At 53.3% G+C, this 16,428-nt stretch overlaps 1 protein-coding gene across 6 annotated transcripts in view; it reads right to left on the reverse strand.

Moving 5' to 3' along the window:
* SSBP3 (single stranded DNA binding protein 3) overlaps positions 1–16,428 on the reverse strand; it is a 156,486-nt gene that overhangs the window by 11,297 nt on the left and 128,761 nt on the right. The window contains exons 6-12 of one of the 6 annotated variants that reach the window (XM_037021891.2): positions 14,052–14,132; positions 13,082–13,141; positions 8,949–9,015; positions 8,778–8,854; positions 1,693–1,781; positions 956–1,004; positions 265–300 (exon numbers count right to left, since the gene is read on the reverse strand). In XM_037021891.2, the coding sequence (XP_036877786.1) occupies positions 265–300; positions 956–1,004; positions 1,693–1,781; positions 8,778–8,854; positions 8,949–9,015; positions 13,082–13,141; positions 14,052–14,132 (459 nt within the window). The remainder of the gene's footprint in view (positions 1–264; positions 301–955; positions 1,005–1,692; positions 1,782–8,777; positions 8,855–8,948; positions 9,016–13,081; positions 13,142–14,051; positions 14,133–16,428) is intronic. The other 5 variants (XM_037021892.2, XM_037021896.2, XM_037021895.2 and 2 more) reach the window with 5 other exon arrangements.

Raw genomic sequence — 16,428 nt, forward strand, 5'->3', positions numbered from 1 at the left:
TGTGACACCAGAAGCCTGCAGTGGAAGCCAACCAGCCCGCCGGTCAGTCCCCTAGATGGTGAGCCCAAACTCAGGGTTTTGTCTGGGGACTTCTGGACCACAGAAGGCATAGACACCTGAATGCTGACACCAAGTTCTAGCAGTTTGGAACCTAGGCTTGGAACGTGTTTTGAAAGGGAGAGAGACAGGGACCGTTGACCAGTTCTCTTGTGCACTCAGGCACAAGTGGCTCACATGCAATGCCCCAAACCCGCACATACTTACCACATAGGTACCAGGTGATGAGGAGGAGTACGGAATCTAGAAACAAGAGGTGGGGAAGTCACATGTCAGAGTCACTTGCTCCAATGGGCAGCACCCTTTGGCTTCCAAATCCACCTGGGGACACAACCCCACTCTTGATGGGAAAGGCTGTGGGACCCACCGAGCTACCCAGTTAGTTTCCTTAAGAGGGCCAGGGGTGTGAGTAAAGTCCAGTTCCTACACTGAACTGACTTATCCCAAGAGCCTTGGCTGGAGGCTAGGGGGACCATGGCATGGGAGACCCTCCATTTGAATGGGCAGGAAGTAAGGGCTCGTCCCACCCTTTGGGCCTTCTGCCGCAGACTGTGTGGGCTGAGGCCCTTCCCAGCTCCTCCCTCACTGTGCTGGGAGCCAGTTGCTGCCAGGGAACGGAGGTCGGCAGGAGCCTCTGTGTGGACGATGCTCTCTAAGCCAGGCACTCAGCTCACACTGGAGAGCTGCTAGGCTGTGGCTGGGCAGGCGTCAAGCCCCTGATGGCCCCCAGGTGTCACTCCCAAGCCTCCACGTACAGGTGGGCTTCTCCCTGGAAGTATCAGGTGGAGTCCTGCTGCATCCCCCTCCGCATGACACCTCCAACATGGGGACAGGAACCATGCTGTACCCTAGAGCCCCCATCCTGGCAAACACCACCTCACCCAACCTGGGTACTCACTGAGTTAGCACTGTTAGGATTGGGCCAGGGTCTGCCGGCTCCCGGGCCCCTGAGAGAGGGAGGGAAAGAGAGATGGAGACAATGAAAAAGGTGCTGTGAACTCCATGGGGGTGGTGCCAGCAGGGGCAGGAGGGGAGGGTGGAAATCACTAACAGGAAGCCTTTTATAGAGTCCTAGGGACTTAGAGACCATCCTGTTCTTGGACAGTAGTGGGTACTTCCATGGATAGAAATCTGTCAGCTCCTATAAAGTGTGTGTAAAATTTGTGAAGTATATACAATTCCTTGGCACATGCATTTTCCTAGGAAGGGAATCCACGGATTCTCATAGGGGTCTATCACTGCGAAGAGGTCAGGAAGCACTGAAGCACTCGTGGTCACTTGTACAGGGCTCACACCTTGACCCTGCCACGTAGAGCTATGTGGGCCTGTGCACATAGCCCCTCTCTGTGCCTGAGCTTCCTCGTCTGTAAGTGGGGGGTAGTAACCACCACCTCTTAGGGTTATTAAGAAGGTTAGGTGAGCCAATTCATATAGCAAGCTCAGAACCGTGCCTGGCAAGAACTGACACTGTGAGCTCTCATCATCAGTATCATCGACATCCTCATTTCACTGATGATGAGACTGAGGTTCAGAGAGGTGCCAGTAATTACTATGATAGCGAGTCTTTTGGGGGGCCAGTGGAGGGTGGGGAAAGCCAGGGGCTCTGAGCCGCCAGCAGGGTCATTTTTGCCTTACATGTTAATGCCGGGCATAGCGGGGCCAAGGGAGCTGGGTGGTGGTCTCATGCCGCTGCCGTAATTCTGCAACGATAACCAAGGGTCAGTCTATGAGAAGGAGAAAGGGAACCGGAGAGAGAAGAGGGAGGAAAAACAAACAGAATATAAGTGAGAGGGTTAGTCTGCGGAAAGGATCTGATGAGGAAAAATACACATTTGTTTAAAAAAGTGGGGGAGGTGGGAACCAAATGACAGGACAATGACAAGCCAGCACAGAGGGACAGTCACAACTTTAAACGCATCTTCAGGAGCCTCAGAATGGTTCTCAAAGCATATGGATGCCCAGCAAGCTGCTCCCATCTGGGCTCGTGACCCCGGTCGGCACTTTCCCTCGGGTCCCTGGTGGGTGAAAGGGGTGGGCTCGGTGATGGCGCCCACCTTAGAAACTTTGAGGGAGAACACACTGCTGGCAGGCTGAGGGGCTGCGCCTGAATGCAGCGGGGGAAGGAATACTTCTGAAAGGCCTGTCCCATGGCTGCCCCCAAAGCCCCGCATGTACAGATACCCCACCTTGCCCCAGGTTTGGGTTGTCCACACACCCCTAAGCTCTGGGTCAAGTTGCCTGATTCAGGTGTCAGCATGCGGGGCCTTCAATAGGCTCAGTGCTGCAGGAGCAGGAGACTCCATTTCTATGCTCGGAGATTACCGCTTCATTCTACATGCAATATGGAGACTCACGGGAGTCTCAGCTCAGTTCAGTACAACCAAGGCAGGGCTGTGTGGGTCACAAGAGGGCCTGGACCAGGCAGCCTGGGCCTTTCACCTGGTTTGTCTCCTGTCACTGCTGCTCCCCGACTCCCCCCTTCCAGTGCTGTTTTCTTTGCAGGAATAAATGCCTTGCCTCCCTTCTCCGCTTGGCAGGCTCCTACACACCCTCTAATACCCGGCTCGAACAGCACCTCCTCTGTGAAGCCCTCCCTGCCCCACCCCTCGGGGTACCTGCTCTCTCCTAGCTACTCCCACAGGGCCTTGTAACTTCCCTGCCCCACAGCCTGTACCACACGGGGTTCTCACAGTGACCACATGTCCATCTTTCCCGGAGTGCCTTTTCACAGTAGAATCTGTATCTTAGTGATCCTCCCATCCCCACCACTCCACACACCAGCTGCAAAGACTGAATCAGTCAGTGAAGGAGTGAGGTGGGTGAAAGGGAAGGACACCGAGCCTGGTTGTAGCTTAAGCTCTGCCTTTGTAGGAGAATCTGCAAGAAGTAAGGCAGGTGGGATTTTGATGGCAAAGAATAGCCAGTGTTAGCTTTTTATTACTGAGAGCATATTTTAAAGTCTCTGGTATGGTCCTTATAACAAAGCAATGAGGCTAGTATTATTCCCATTTTACAGAAGAGGAGAAGGAGGGTCTGAGGGGAGAAAAATTCACAGTCAGCAAATTTAAATCTGGATCTTCAAGCCTCCAGGGTCTGTGCTCTACCCGACACATGTGGTGAGAAGGGAGTGGGAAGGGGGTGGACAGGAGGCTCAGAGCCAGAGCTGACAGCAGGCTGGTGGCTGGTTCTTCAGCCATGGACCGTCTCCCAATGTCACAACCTCGGGGCCACTTGTCGGGTTGGCTGCCCCTCGAGGGGCTTGGTGTCCTGAGAGACAGGGCGTGGACAGTGACAGGAGCAGCACCAGGCTGGCTGGGAATGAGCCGGCACCTCCATAGCTCCGCATGCCCCATACCTGCTCAGGGCTGAGTGCCTGGGCCAGGCCCTCTTTACTACTTGCAGGTGACTCTGGGCAACTGCACAGGTAACAGTAATGATCCCTCCACGCCAGGCTGTGCTACCTGCTTGTTATCATCTGCATTTTTAAATCATCACAACAACCCTATTACTATCTCCACTTTAAAGATGAAAAAACTGAGGCGCAGAAGCAGAGTGACAGCTCCTCATGCAGCTGCGTGCACAGCACAGCTGGGATGGAGGCCCCGAAGCCTCGCTCTGGCTTCAGAGCTACAACCCCTCTTCTGTGCTACCTCATCCACAAAATGGGGACACAGAGCCCCCAGCCTTCCAGGGCCCTGTGAGGATCAGACGCAATGATGGCTGTGAAGTCTCTGTCAGCTCTCGGAGGTGGGCACTGATTTAGGATGTCAGCAGCAGGTCTAACGCCAAATCCCTTAATGCTGCCTTAAGCGTCACAGGATCTCGGGTCTGAAAGGCCCTTTCTGAGTCCCACGTGCAGCTACTAAATCCCCTGTACAAATCTCAGCCTCACGGCCACGCCTCCAGAACAGAAAGCTGCTGCCTCCGCAGGCAGCCTACTCTTCCACTGCAGACAGCCGAACTGATTAGCGAGGTCTTCCCGATCCACTGTGCTATCCCTTCCAGGGGTGGCATTGCATCTCGCTGCCTTTTCCACCCAGGAGAGCAGCCTGCATCGAGGTGGAGGGGAAGGTTGGCCAGGGGGGCTGGCGGAAGCCCTGGCTGCTGCAGCCCAGAGGAGGGTGAGGGAAGGGCAAGCAGGTGCTCACTCCTGAAAGACATGCAGCTCTGCACAGGAGGCTACGGGGCACCACTGGCTATTTCTAGCCCTACCCCCCTTTCAGGAGCCTCCCAAACAGTTGGCATGGCTACCTCCCAGGAAGGAGTGTGCCCACCAGGTCCTCCCTCCTATACAGGCACAGACTCTGGAGGGCCACTCATACCTCCCCATTTCACAGATAACAAGCTAGAGGCACAGAGGCCAAAGAGTTGCCAAAGGCCAAACGGCAAGTCAATAACGCTAACAGTTGGGTTTGAGGGGAAAGTTTTCACATCAAGAACACCAGCCTTTTCAGAGGGCAGAAGGCTTGGGACAATGGTTTCAGACTCAGCAGGAATGGTTCCTCTTCTCCCAGCACCTGCCTGCCTACAGCACTGGTTGCAAGGTGTGACCACTAGCCACATGCTGCCCTTTCCTCTGCCATCAGCACTACTCCATAGGGACAGGGGCAGCTGGGGACAAGAGGAGGAGCCCTCTGAGCAGCCATGCAGCCAGCCATTTGCATGGGGGTCTGTCTTCCCACGGCCCTCATTCTCATCCCCACTTGGGTGCCCCAGGCCTTGGACAGCAGGAGGTTGATTTGGTCAAGGACAATGAAGGGACCCCTGCTGGGTGCTCGGTCTCAGCTCTGCACCTTGTGCAGGGTCTGCAGTGCCACGGGAAGGCACCGGCCTGGCACAGTTTCTGCTGCTCCTTGTCAGAGGGCCTCTTTCTTGGTGCTGCCTGCCTGTGGCCCACCACACACTACCTTCACCTTAAACAAGGAGAAAACATTCCAGTCTTTGGGACAGATCTGTCAAAAAGGGGTCTTCAGGCTGTGGAGGCAGTTTCCCAGGCCTGTCCTCCACCCACTCCTCATCACGAGGAGGCCTGGCCAGCCATTGCTGGGAGAGGTCTCCAAAAGGCCACCTGGGAAAGTGCCTCACCCAGTCCCTGGCTTCTCTGACCAGGCTAATGATCCTTCCATCTCTTTCTGGGGTCTCTGCTCAAAAGGCTGAGCTTGCTGTCCTGAAATGGCAGGGGGAGGCAGTTTCCTCCAGGAGCCACAGGATCGTCCCTAGGGATCACGGGTTATCCTTCATTGTAATTTTCTCAAATTCAGACAAGCCAGGTTGGCGATCTGACTCTCGTGCTGACTCCATCCCCGACCTGAACACCACAAGCGCTGGGGATCAGTATCCTGGTATCCGTGGGGTCTGAGGCACAGCGCCCCAGGGCCTCTGAGTCCTCTCCATGGGAGCCTGGCCAGACGTCCCCACAGTCTCAGCCTCATTCTAATAAGATGCACTTTTGAGAGACTCAGCTAAAGTTTCTGACCTGACGCTGACATACACACAATTCTTAGAGAGAGAATACAATTAAGTGGAAATACTACCCCCTTTTGGTGCTGGCCATTTCATAAAAACACAGGAAAATCTGAGGCACTGTGGGCAAAGGCAGGGTGATGCCCGGTATGCTAGTTCTTTCGTGACATTTAGGCTAAAGTGTCTTCCCCCCACAAAATGCAGTGTCACTCTGTTTTGGTCTGAAACCTGCAAAACAGATTAGATCATACTGGTCTTTGCTCAGCAGGTTCTGCAGTGGCCACTACCACCAGGAATCTTCTTCCCTTCCCACTTGGATAACAGGCTGATGGTTTCCCCATTTCGTACCTGGTCTCAGCACAGCACTGTACACTCAGTGGTGCTTCCTGAAAGCTGCCTGAAGGGCTTTCCTAAGAGCGCAGGCCTGAATTCCAGGGAGGGAGTGGGATCCGTGGAGCACTTTGAGGTGCTATGCAGCTACTGCTTTGCGCACAGTGAGCTATGAGGTTATCGCCTGGCTGTCCACTTTGCACATGAGGGGATGGAGACCCAGTCAGGCTGAGCCACGACCAGAATCGTGGTTTTCCAGCACTAAGTTCTGAGTCTGTCCTTCTCCTGTCCACTGAGAGTGACCAGGGTAGCACCCTCAGGGGACACAGAAAAAGGGGGTGGGGAGTAGCACTGGGGGACGTCTGCCCTTTCCCCACCCTTGGCCTTGGCATCTGAAACTTTCAGGCTCTGCAGTGCTCTCCTTGACTGGCCCAGAACCTCCAATCCATCCCACACCCCAACATTGCCTAGGCCCTGTTCCACACAAGGCCAGGCCTTTCTGTCCCCGGTAAAGGGCTGGTACAGACATTCTGGGTTGCCCTGAGGGAGGCTTGGCCGTGGGATTTAATACTGCACCCTACCCAGAGGTAGGAAAAAGTACTGTAGGGTCTCGCTATTGACAAAATTATAAATAAATAGCAAAGAGAATTTCAGAGCCCCTGAGGTTAGTGAGGTGGAGAAGGTCAGTGAGCCACATCCTGGGCTAGCACCTCCCTCTGCTCTGGGCACCCCTCTCAGGGCCTAAGGGAGCACTCCACGCAAGTACATAGCTTGGAGAGGCCCAGAGAGCCACGTGGGGCCCAGCTGGCCCTTGTAGCAAGACGGTGGCTTCCAGGACATTAAAGCATGCCATAACAACGTGCCAGACTCCTGGTCAAAGACAGTGACATGACAAGACCCCAGAAACTCTGGAATACTACTCTCAGACAGTCTGACAATATCCACTCCCAGCTTCTAGTACCTCAGTATGACTATAGGCTTAACAAGCTATTAATGGCCTTTGCCTGAAAACATTTGTGAAAAGCTCACAGCAATCACGAAACTCAAGTAACCCTGAACACTGGTTTTGAGCCCCTAAGTTGGAAAACATAAATTGCTTATTAAGAGTCTACACCATGCCAAGCATCACATCAAGAATGTCGGCTGCCTCCTCCCAGGACCCCTCAAGGAAGATGCCTGTCTCCTTCCTGTGTTACAGGTATAGCTACTACTCCACCAGGAACCCTGTGTCCGGGTGGGGGGTGCAGGGAGGCTGGAAGTGCAATAAGAATGCTCAGTGCTGTGGGAATGAAGGTTTCCTGCCTCACACTCCATCCTCTTGTATCCCCCCAGGACATTCCGCAAGTCTAGGCCACCGCCGACTGCTACGCAAGAGTATCTGTAATGAGCAGTGGAAGGGTCTCAAAGTTCCTGACTTGAGAGGAAATATTGCTTGGAGACCCTGCCACCCCTCCCACAGGTTTCTGGGCCCAGTCACCCTGCAGAGGTCAGCTCAAGACAGCTAGCTGCAGGGCAGGAAGGGGCCACTCTGACTTGAAAGGAGCTGGTGAAAACACAAGCTTTGAGGATTTAATTTAAAAAAAAAAAAAAGGAAAACTGGGGCTGCAATTGGTGTGGGCTTGCTTCCTTTTAGGATTACAGGGCTAATGGATGACAAGACCTCCCTAAAATCTTTCAACGCCACAGATGTTGCAGCCACCACAGACAGAAAGCAGCAGGCTGGGTGTGCTGTAAATACAACTCCAGACACAGCAGATGACTGTGGGGAGTGCGCAAACAGCTCTCCCTACAAAGGGGATGCACTGTGTTTGAGCAGGGGCACGGCTCCATCCCACAGGAACCAGAAACCTGGAGAAGGGCCCAGAGAATCCAAACATCTTCAGGAGGATGGGAGAGACAAGTAGGCTTCCAGACAGGGCAGGTAAGAAGGGAAGGAACACTCTTGTCCCAAACCCTCCTATTCTCCCTGTGAAGCTCCAGTCTCCTTCTTCAGATGCCTAGCTTCTTTTACATATTCAGAATCCAGAGAATTTTCAAGGAGGGCAGAACACAGCAAGCTCTGTGCCCCAGCTACTGCAGGGAGCAGAGCCACAGTCACACAGTCTGAACAGTGGGAGCCAGCTGTGACAAGGCTGTACAGGAGTGGCCTGTCAGACCCCTGCCTGCTGGGCCTGTGAACCTGGTGCCTGTGGGGTGTGGAGCCGGGTCACAAGCATCAACCACTGTGTTATAACTGAAGAGGTAGACAGGGCACTTGAAATAATTTCTTCCAGAGGTTTCTAACTCTCCTTTTGGGCAGTGGAGGCCCTCTGTTCAAAAGAAATCTCAGGCAGGAACCTGGTCTATGAAACCGGCAAAAGTTCTGGATGACAGTGGGTGTTTGGGGCCCCGGCCAGCTGCCTCCTCTCACTGGGGCTCGTATTGCTGAGAACCATGGACTAGGCTCACCCCCATGGACAGGTGGGGAACTAAGGTCGAGGTCAAAGGGATTCATCCAAGGACAGACAAACGAAGAGTTTTCAGCAGAGCTAGGACAACCACTCATGAGTCCAGCCTTTATTGTGACCATTAAGCCAGCTCAAGTCCACCACCCATGATGGGAGGCTTTGGGATTGGTGGAAGACCCACACCACTACTCAGGCACCAGACCCCTGCCTTCCAAATCCCTAAAACCCTTCCGCGGAGGGAACTGCCAACTCAAAACCCCCAGATGCCCTTCCTCCCTGGGAGTCCCTCCACTCTGTCTGCCATGTGCAGAGTGGGGCTGCTCCTGGCTGTACATGGACAGAGAAAAACCTGTCATACCACCCCCTGTGCCCCCGCGCTGCAAGCTGAGTAGTGTGAAAAGACTGACAAACTATGGAAAGAGGAGAGCAGGCGCGTGCAAACAGATGGCGAGGGAGATGGACAGACAGACAGGTGGTTACCTGTGGGCCGGGCCCCATGGGCCCCATGCCTCGGGGAGGGTTCATTCTCTGCATTGATCCTCCCATGTTGGGGTGTCCTGGAGGGAGAGTAGGTGAGCAGTGAGGAGCCAGAGGCAGATGGAGGAGGAGGCCCTCCCGACCGGCCACGCAGCCCCGCCCCGCCCTCTCTACCTTGTTGTCGGGTGGGATCCATGGAATTGGGCAGCAGTGGCTGTGTCCCAGGAACTCCTCCCGGAGGCTGAAAGAGATGTGAGAGGCCGGCTGAGCAGCTGCGCCCGCAGCTGGGGGGGCAGGGGGGCAGAGGGAGATCACCTGCTCTCACCCGACCTGTGGGCCACTCGTGGGCTCCCTGGGGGCATTCCTGCCACCTGCTGACTAAAAGAAGACCCCGGGAGCAGGGGTCAGGGCCAACCGGTTCTCAACTGCAGCAATGGTGGGCAGGAACCATCACCCCACCCTGCTATCTTTGTGGGTGTGTGTTATCTGCCAAAGCCCAGTCATATTCTGGCTGTGCCACCTGTCACATGCCCCTCCCAGGCAGCACACCCCTCCCCCTTACCACCTAAATGCCGGCCACTGCAGTTTAGGCCAAACCCATCTGTCCTTTGCCTCACAGAGATGTAGCTCATTTTAACCCCACCTCCCACCTGTGAGGACCAAGACCCACTAGCTAGCATCCTATCACTACAGGAGGTCATTTTTAAAGGAAAGCAGGGGAGGGAGTGGCCTCTGAGATTTAGATGGGGGAACTGAGGCCCAGAGACCCAACAGTCACTGGTCACCTACTGGCAGAGCCAGGATGAGTACTTAAGACTCCTCACTCTGTCTTCTTTCACTACATGAAATGTCACCTTCTGAACCCAGGGGTGAAGAGGCAGCCTCTTGGAGAGGGATGATTGGGATGCTGAGTGAGAACCTGCTCCCCAAAGCCTGCTGCATGGCAGCAGGTGCTGGTGGGACGGCCATTAAGAAGGTGCAGACAGGGGCAGGGTGCTGCGGGTTTCCTGAATGCGCACTTGGCACACCCACTGTGAGAGCCTATGAAAAGGGGTTTCTGGGTGGCTGAAGTTCTTTCAGCTGCAATCTGCAAAAACAGAGCAGCAGAGCTGGGGTGGGGGACAGCTGCTTCCAGAACCCCACGCCTCAGGAGTACATGGGCCCATCCATGCCTTTGTAGAAGCTTATCACCCTCTCTTATCTGCAGGGGACTGGGCACGTGTGACAGGGACCCCCAGTCCTGCCCTCTGCTATGGCGATGGCTGAGTGGAGCTGGTCTGCCTTTGGATCAATGGTGAACTACAAACTGGTTTTGGAATGAGGTGGTGGAAGTGAAGGAACAAGTCCTCACTGTTTTCCCTGGCTTCAGAATGGGGTGTGTGTGCATGTCTAGCAGGCAGGTCCCTGATGCTGGGGTGCTGCGAGTTTCTCTCTCTCTCTCTAGCCCCTCGGTTTGAGCTGCTCAGACAGCTTGCTTTCTTCCATCCCTGCTTCCTCTCCCTGAGTCCCTAAGCTCTCAGTCACATGACTGATTTGTGGCTGCCCACCTGGGAGCTTAGAATATTTCTAGAACTTGGTTACATGAGTCTGAGAGGACACGGGAAGGCCTGCCTCTAAGGCTGTCTGGTTTGGGGGATCCCAGGATATTGAGGTGGATGGGGGATCCCCCCAGGCCATGGAGTGCACCCATTCAAACTTGATGGAGCAGCTGACAGAGTGGGGCAATTGCCCCCTCTCCAGTTAGCCTGGTGTTGGCCATCAGTTTTTGTAGAAAATACCTCCTTATGTCCCTACCCCTGTTTCAGGACTCAGGAGCGCAGCTGGGCTTCCTAGAGAGGGCCTGGGCATCACTCTTTCCTTCCCTCACTGGGGCGACCCTGAGATGGGGCAGGCTGGGCCTCCTCTACAAGGAATGGAAGGTGTACAATGATTGAGGTACAAGGGTCTTGCAGTGGGAAGGGTGGAGCCCGCAGATGTAAGAAAGGAAACCACCAGCTAGTGTGTGCGACTATAAGCACGTGCTGTGCACGCACTCGAGCCTGCTGGAGTCACATACTCTGGGGCTGTCCCACGGGCTCCTGGAAGGAGGAAGTGTCAGCGCAGGGAACGGACAAACACCAGGTCCCTCAGCTGCCTACCCGAGTCAGTCACCATGGCGGGGATTTCGCTGGCACATGTATGGGAGGGCTGCCTGACAACCCTGGATTCCAATCTTCCACTCCTCAACCCAGAGCTGAGCCCCACTGAACACCTACCCACCCACTCCTGCTTGAAAAACAGCAATGCTTTATCCATGGCCCCAAACTTCCAGCCCCCTGGGAGGTAGGTGGGAGATGGCCGTCCAAAGCTTTAGGGCCAGCTCAGCGACCTTTAGCTTCTTGTGCCCCAAGCGCCCTTCTCATTGCCCTAACCTGGGAGTTCATGTGAGCCTGAGCAAGTCCTGCTGCCTGTGCTTCCTGCACCTGCCATGGGGCTTGGGGGCCAGGGGGAGGCTGAGCTAACGGAGTGGTACAGAGGCTTCTGTCCAATGGGCAGCCCCAACTGAGGTACTCTTCAAGAAGCCACCCGGGCAATACCTGGGCGAGCGCAACATCCCTCTGGGAGGAGAAAAACTTCCCGGAGTTCACAGGAAACCAGAAAATTAGTGTAGATAGCCAGTGGGGGGCAGCAGGGAGACTGGGACAAGTGGTTTGTAACATGAGGTACAGGTGAAGGATGTACGGTCCACTTGCTCTCTTGGGTATTTATTAATGCGAACTTGATAAACAGAAACATACATGTCTCTTCTCGTGTCCTTTAACTGCTGGAGGAAAGGCAGCAATTATGCTAAGGAAGCATCTGTTCTCTCCTGAGGCGGGGGCCAATTCAGGCCAAGGAGAGCCCCTGGAAAGGCAGGAGGCAAAGTTGCTTCCAGGGCCCATGTGATTCATATCAAAGGAGGCCACTTGGTGACCAGCTAAAAGCTAAGGCGGGGGCAGCATTTTTACCACACTGAATGGAGGGAGGCAGAGAGCAGGCAGCACTGGGCCTGGAGTGGGTGACTGACTTAAGCCCTGTTCCCTGGAAGACTGCAAAGTCACTCCCCAACTCCGACCCGGTGTCCTCTTCTGTGATGTATTCAAGAGTCCCTCCTGGCTCAAAAAATTGGGTCTCTAGTTCTCGTCCAAATCTGTCCCCTTTATGTCAGAGAAAATAGGAAACAAAAAACTTTTGGAGAAAAACGTAATTAAAAACTGATAAGCAATTTAATTTCAAAATCAGAGGCCCTTGGTTATGAGCCCTGTCCATAGTCCCCGTGTTGTCTCACTCAGAGGCCTTCCTGCCGAGCCTTGGGAACGGAGGGAATCATGCTCAGAGGAGGCCAGTCTAGCTGGTGACTGAACTCTCCAGCTCCAAAGGCAACAGGGGCTGGAAGCACTCGCATCGATGCCAGACTTTGTGAAGGGCTTTTGCAAGGTCACACTGACAACTATGTATAAAAAATACTTTGGCATGAAAATAAATTTCCCTGATGTTTCTTTAAAGTGTCTTTTAAATCTGATTATGCTCAGAAGAGGATACTCATCTTTACCTCTCCAGCTTCCCTCCCAGCCCTGGATGGGCTGAACCAGGGAGGGTAGTGTAGGGGCTGATTTCTCCAGACCACCTAGAATTGCCAACCCTAATGGGCCAGCATAAGGCACACAACCCCAGGCTGAAAAGCCCTTTCCTTAAGCAGACCACTTTTCTAATTACATGAACAAATCCTTTCTTGTTTTGAGCTGGGTCTGGGAAGTAGGCAGACATTGCTTAAAAACTCACAAATGTCCTGCTCTGCTGCATCCAGGCTCCTGATCTAAGCATTCCTACGGGCCATTTCTCCTCTTAATAGCAGGATTATATTTACCAGCCTTGGCAATTCTCAAAAGCTTCCAGGAAAAAATGCACATTGTCAATTAACTTCATTAAGGAGGAAGACCCTTTTCCAAGAAGGGGCTGGAAGGGAGGGGCGAGGGCATCACCACCTCCTCTAGAATAGCTGAAACCCTGCATTCCCACCCTGGCTGCTTCTGCCGCCCTCCGAGCTCCGGAACTGGCTCCCCAAAAGCCCATCCGGGGAGGCGGGTGGAATGCTGGAAGGAGAGCTGTCCCATGGGCACAGAGTGGACATAGGGCCCCCTCTCTGGGGACCTGCGTGCAGATACCCTCCACGTTAAAACCTGTCTTCCACTTCCCAATCCTTCCCCTGAATTTCTATTTGAGTCAAAGTCCAACTGGGGTCAATGGTGGCCGAGTGAAGGGAGAGAGAACATGAAAAGGTACAGTACCTGGTTTCCCATTCTGATTGGGGGCCTGGGGCCGCCTGCATATCGTGGTGACATAAAAGGCTGCAATTACAGGGAATTAGTTCAATGATAGCCTGTGCTACTGCACAGTGACAAACACAAATGCACTCCACTCCACAAAGTCCAGTTTTGTTACAACTAGTGATCTTTTAAACTCTCTTTTTTCCTGGTAGCCTCTTCCCTCCGGGCAAAACTTCCTTTGGACAGAGGGAACAATAGGTGCGCACAACATATGTGACTCCTGACTCCACATTTGTTCGCAGAGATCTACTTTGGGTGGAAGGGCAGCAGTTGGGGCTTTGAATAGGATGCAGAAGAGCAGTTACATCAATGCAGGGCAAGGGAGGACACCTCTGCTCTCAGTAAGGGCAAACAGAAGAATCAGAAAGGGACTTACACATCACATTTTTAGGGTGTGCAGACAACACTGGACACACATGCACACATGCACCACACACACACGCACGCACACAGAAACCACTGACAAAGGGGGTGGGGAAGGGGAATGAGGATTGAAGGAGGGAAACAATGAAAACGGTAAGGGGGCAGCGGGCTCCCTAATTTAATGCGGGGGAATGGGCAAGAAAGCTTTCTCAGCAGTGAGAGTGCACAAAGGAAAGGCTAGGGATGCAGCTTCAATTACAAACAAATGGTTACAAACTCAAAAACCAAACCAAAAGTGAGAGGAAAAAACAAAAACGCAGAGGCCACTGACAAGGTCACAGAAATATTTTTTTTCTTGTCTTTTGGTTCCATATCTAAGCTGGGGTTGGTGTCCAAGGAATGAAGACTATCTTTAAAGAAAAAAAAATTTTTTTTTTTAATTTCATTTGTCCATGAAGACTCGAAGGCAATGGCTAGAGCACATTTTGATTTTTGTTTTTCCTCTGCTGGCTCTGTCCTCCTGGTGCCCCATGACCCCGGGCGGGCAGGCGGGCCACAGTGCTTTTACCTGACTGTGGGGTCCCATCATGCTGCTGGGATTGTGAGGTGGAGGCTGTGCGTGCGGCGAGGGCTGTGACCCCGGAGGACCCTGTGAGGCCAGACAGTAGAGGCAGGTTATAGATCACAGCACATGGAGAAGCGCAGAAGCTTAAAAGAACAAAAATTAAACCAAAACGAGGGGCAGGCGGCGGGCGTGCGGGCGGCGGACTCTGGTTGGCGGGGAGGTGCGAGCTGCTGCTGAGGTCGCTGGCTCAACGGTGTACGCGGCGAGCGGGAGGGAGAGAAGCTGATGAACACACTCACGGGGGATTCACAGGAATGAAAAATCAAATCAAGCTCCTTTGTCAAAGCACGCAGGAGCAGGGGGGCCCAGGCATCATCTACCATTGGAGCAGAGTTTGCCATGTCAAATACGCTGGTGGGGGTAGGCTCGGAGAGAGCACGGGCACCAGCCCCACTTGGCACAGCCCAAGTGCCGCTCATGGGCACGGGGAGAGTCAGGGGAAGCCCTGCCCTCCAGGGGCCCCCATCCTGTGGGCACAGAGACAGGCGGAGGGTACCCAGAAACCAGTCTACCAAGGGGAGGGGGCCTGGTGGACAAACAAGAACAGACAGGAGTGAGGTGGTGCCAGAGACACAACAAATGGGGGAATGGAAGGAAGAGACAGTTACCGAGTGTGGGGGGCATTACACTCAGTGCAGGTCTTTAATTCACCACTTGAAAATGGGCTGGTGAGGTGGGGTTTCTCATTCCTACTTTTACTGATGAGGAAACTGAGTCTCAAGGGATGAGAGCACTTGGCTACAGCCACACAGCTGGTAGATGGCAGAATCAGGATGAGAAGCTTGCTGGGTCCAAGCCCAGAGCTCAAGCTGGTATGTGCAGAAGAGCAGGGGGACAGGGCTGCGGGCTGCTGGGCGGGTGGGTGGAAGGGCTGGGCTTTCTGCTCAAGTTGGTGGTGAGCCACCTATGGTTCCCAGATGACCCCCAAAGCCCTGGGCTATGCTGACTTGACTCCCCTCACAAAAGTGGGCAAATGTATTCACTTAAACCACAGAGTTGGTCAAACTGTGGGTTGCGACCCTTTAGTGGTAGTGAAATGAATTTAGTGGGTTGAACCATTGGCTTTTTTTAAAATCCTGGAACAGAATAAAAAATAGAATAGAAAACGTCAAACAGCTTTGTGTGTTTTAAGGCAAATATTTTTCATTAACTTCCATTTCATTTGTAAATATGCACATATGTGTATACACTGGTTCACAATGTTGAATGTGTTGCCTACTGTGGGTTGAAGAGCATGAAAAGTCTAGCTTGGCAGAACCTTCCTGTCCACTCAGGACATCTGGAGCTGGACACTGTTGCTGGAGATGAGGAGCGTGCCCTCATTTACTCTTCTCCACCCAAGATTATGCCATGACCCTTGGAAGTTGCTTTTGAGAAAAAATCAAAACATACATAGGGGCTGGGTATTTAAAAAGAGAGGGAGAAAGAACCTTTCAGAGTCAAAGATAGGGTTTTCCTCCTCAGTCTTATGCCTCAAAACCAGGCTGCCCTACCTCCCGCCTGCTCAGGAAACAGAGCCCAGAGCTGGGGAGGGGCGGAGGGGTGGGCACAAGCCGGTGGGCACAGAGACACAGAGAAGAGGTGTGCAGAGGAAGACGGAGGCAGCCGTACAAGAATCTGGGGGGGCCAATGAGGACAGGCCTGGAGTTTCTTGGTCGAGCAAGGGGCTGCTCACTTCCGGAAAGCTCCACAGAGCAGATGTTCCCCTACCTGCCATGCTACTAATTTCAACAAGTGTGTGTCTTTCTAGCGGCTGCCAGCAACGGCATGGTTTGTTACCATGAGCAATTTTCTTAATTAACAGACATTAATTAGCCATTTAGCAATTTTGCAAGCATTTGTTTAGCGGCTTTCCTAAACATGAATACCACTGTGATAATGGCACTGATTAGAGGGTCCCCTAATTAACAGTACAGGGAAGGAAAATTGAAATCACATAAATTAAAAAGGGAGGGGAAGTTAATAAAGACGGGACATATTTGCACCTGCAAGTCTTTTGTACAATGCAACTTGGGTGCAATGTAAACAAAATAAGATAATTTGAAGCCAACCCCCCAAAAAAAGAAAAATAAAAAGAATGCAGGAGAAGGGTTCAAGGGTGAGGTCTAGTTGCCAAGAGGGGGCAAAGGGCCTTCTACTGGTTTCCCAGCTCTTGGCAGGAAGGGAGTGCCTTCCCGCTCCTGGTCCTTCGTGGCCCTCCCTGGTAACACCCACTGTAACTTGGGGCAGGCGCCCCACACCGGTGCCCCCATCAGCCTCGGGAGGGTATCAGTGGCTGACTTGATGACTGATGATAGAAAATCTATGTAAAGCACCCAAG

Source organism: Manis javanica, chromosome 4 (assembly GCF_040802235.1).
Source record: "Manis javanica isolate MJ-LG chromosome 4, MJ_LKY, whole genome shotgun sequence".
Lineage (NCBI taxonomy): Eukaryota > Metazoa > Chordata > Mammalia > Pholidota > Manidae > Manis > Manis javanica.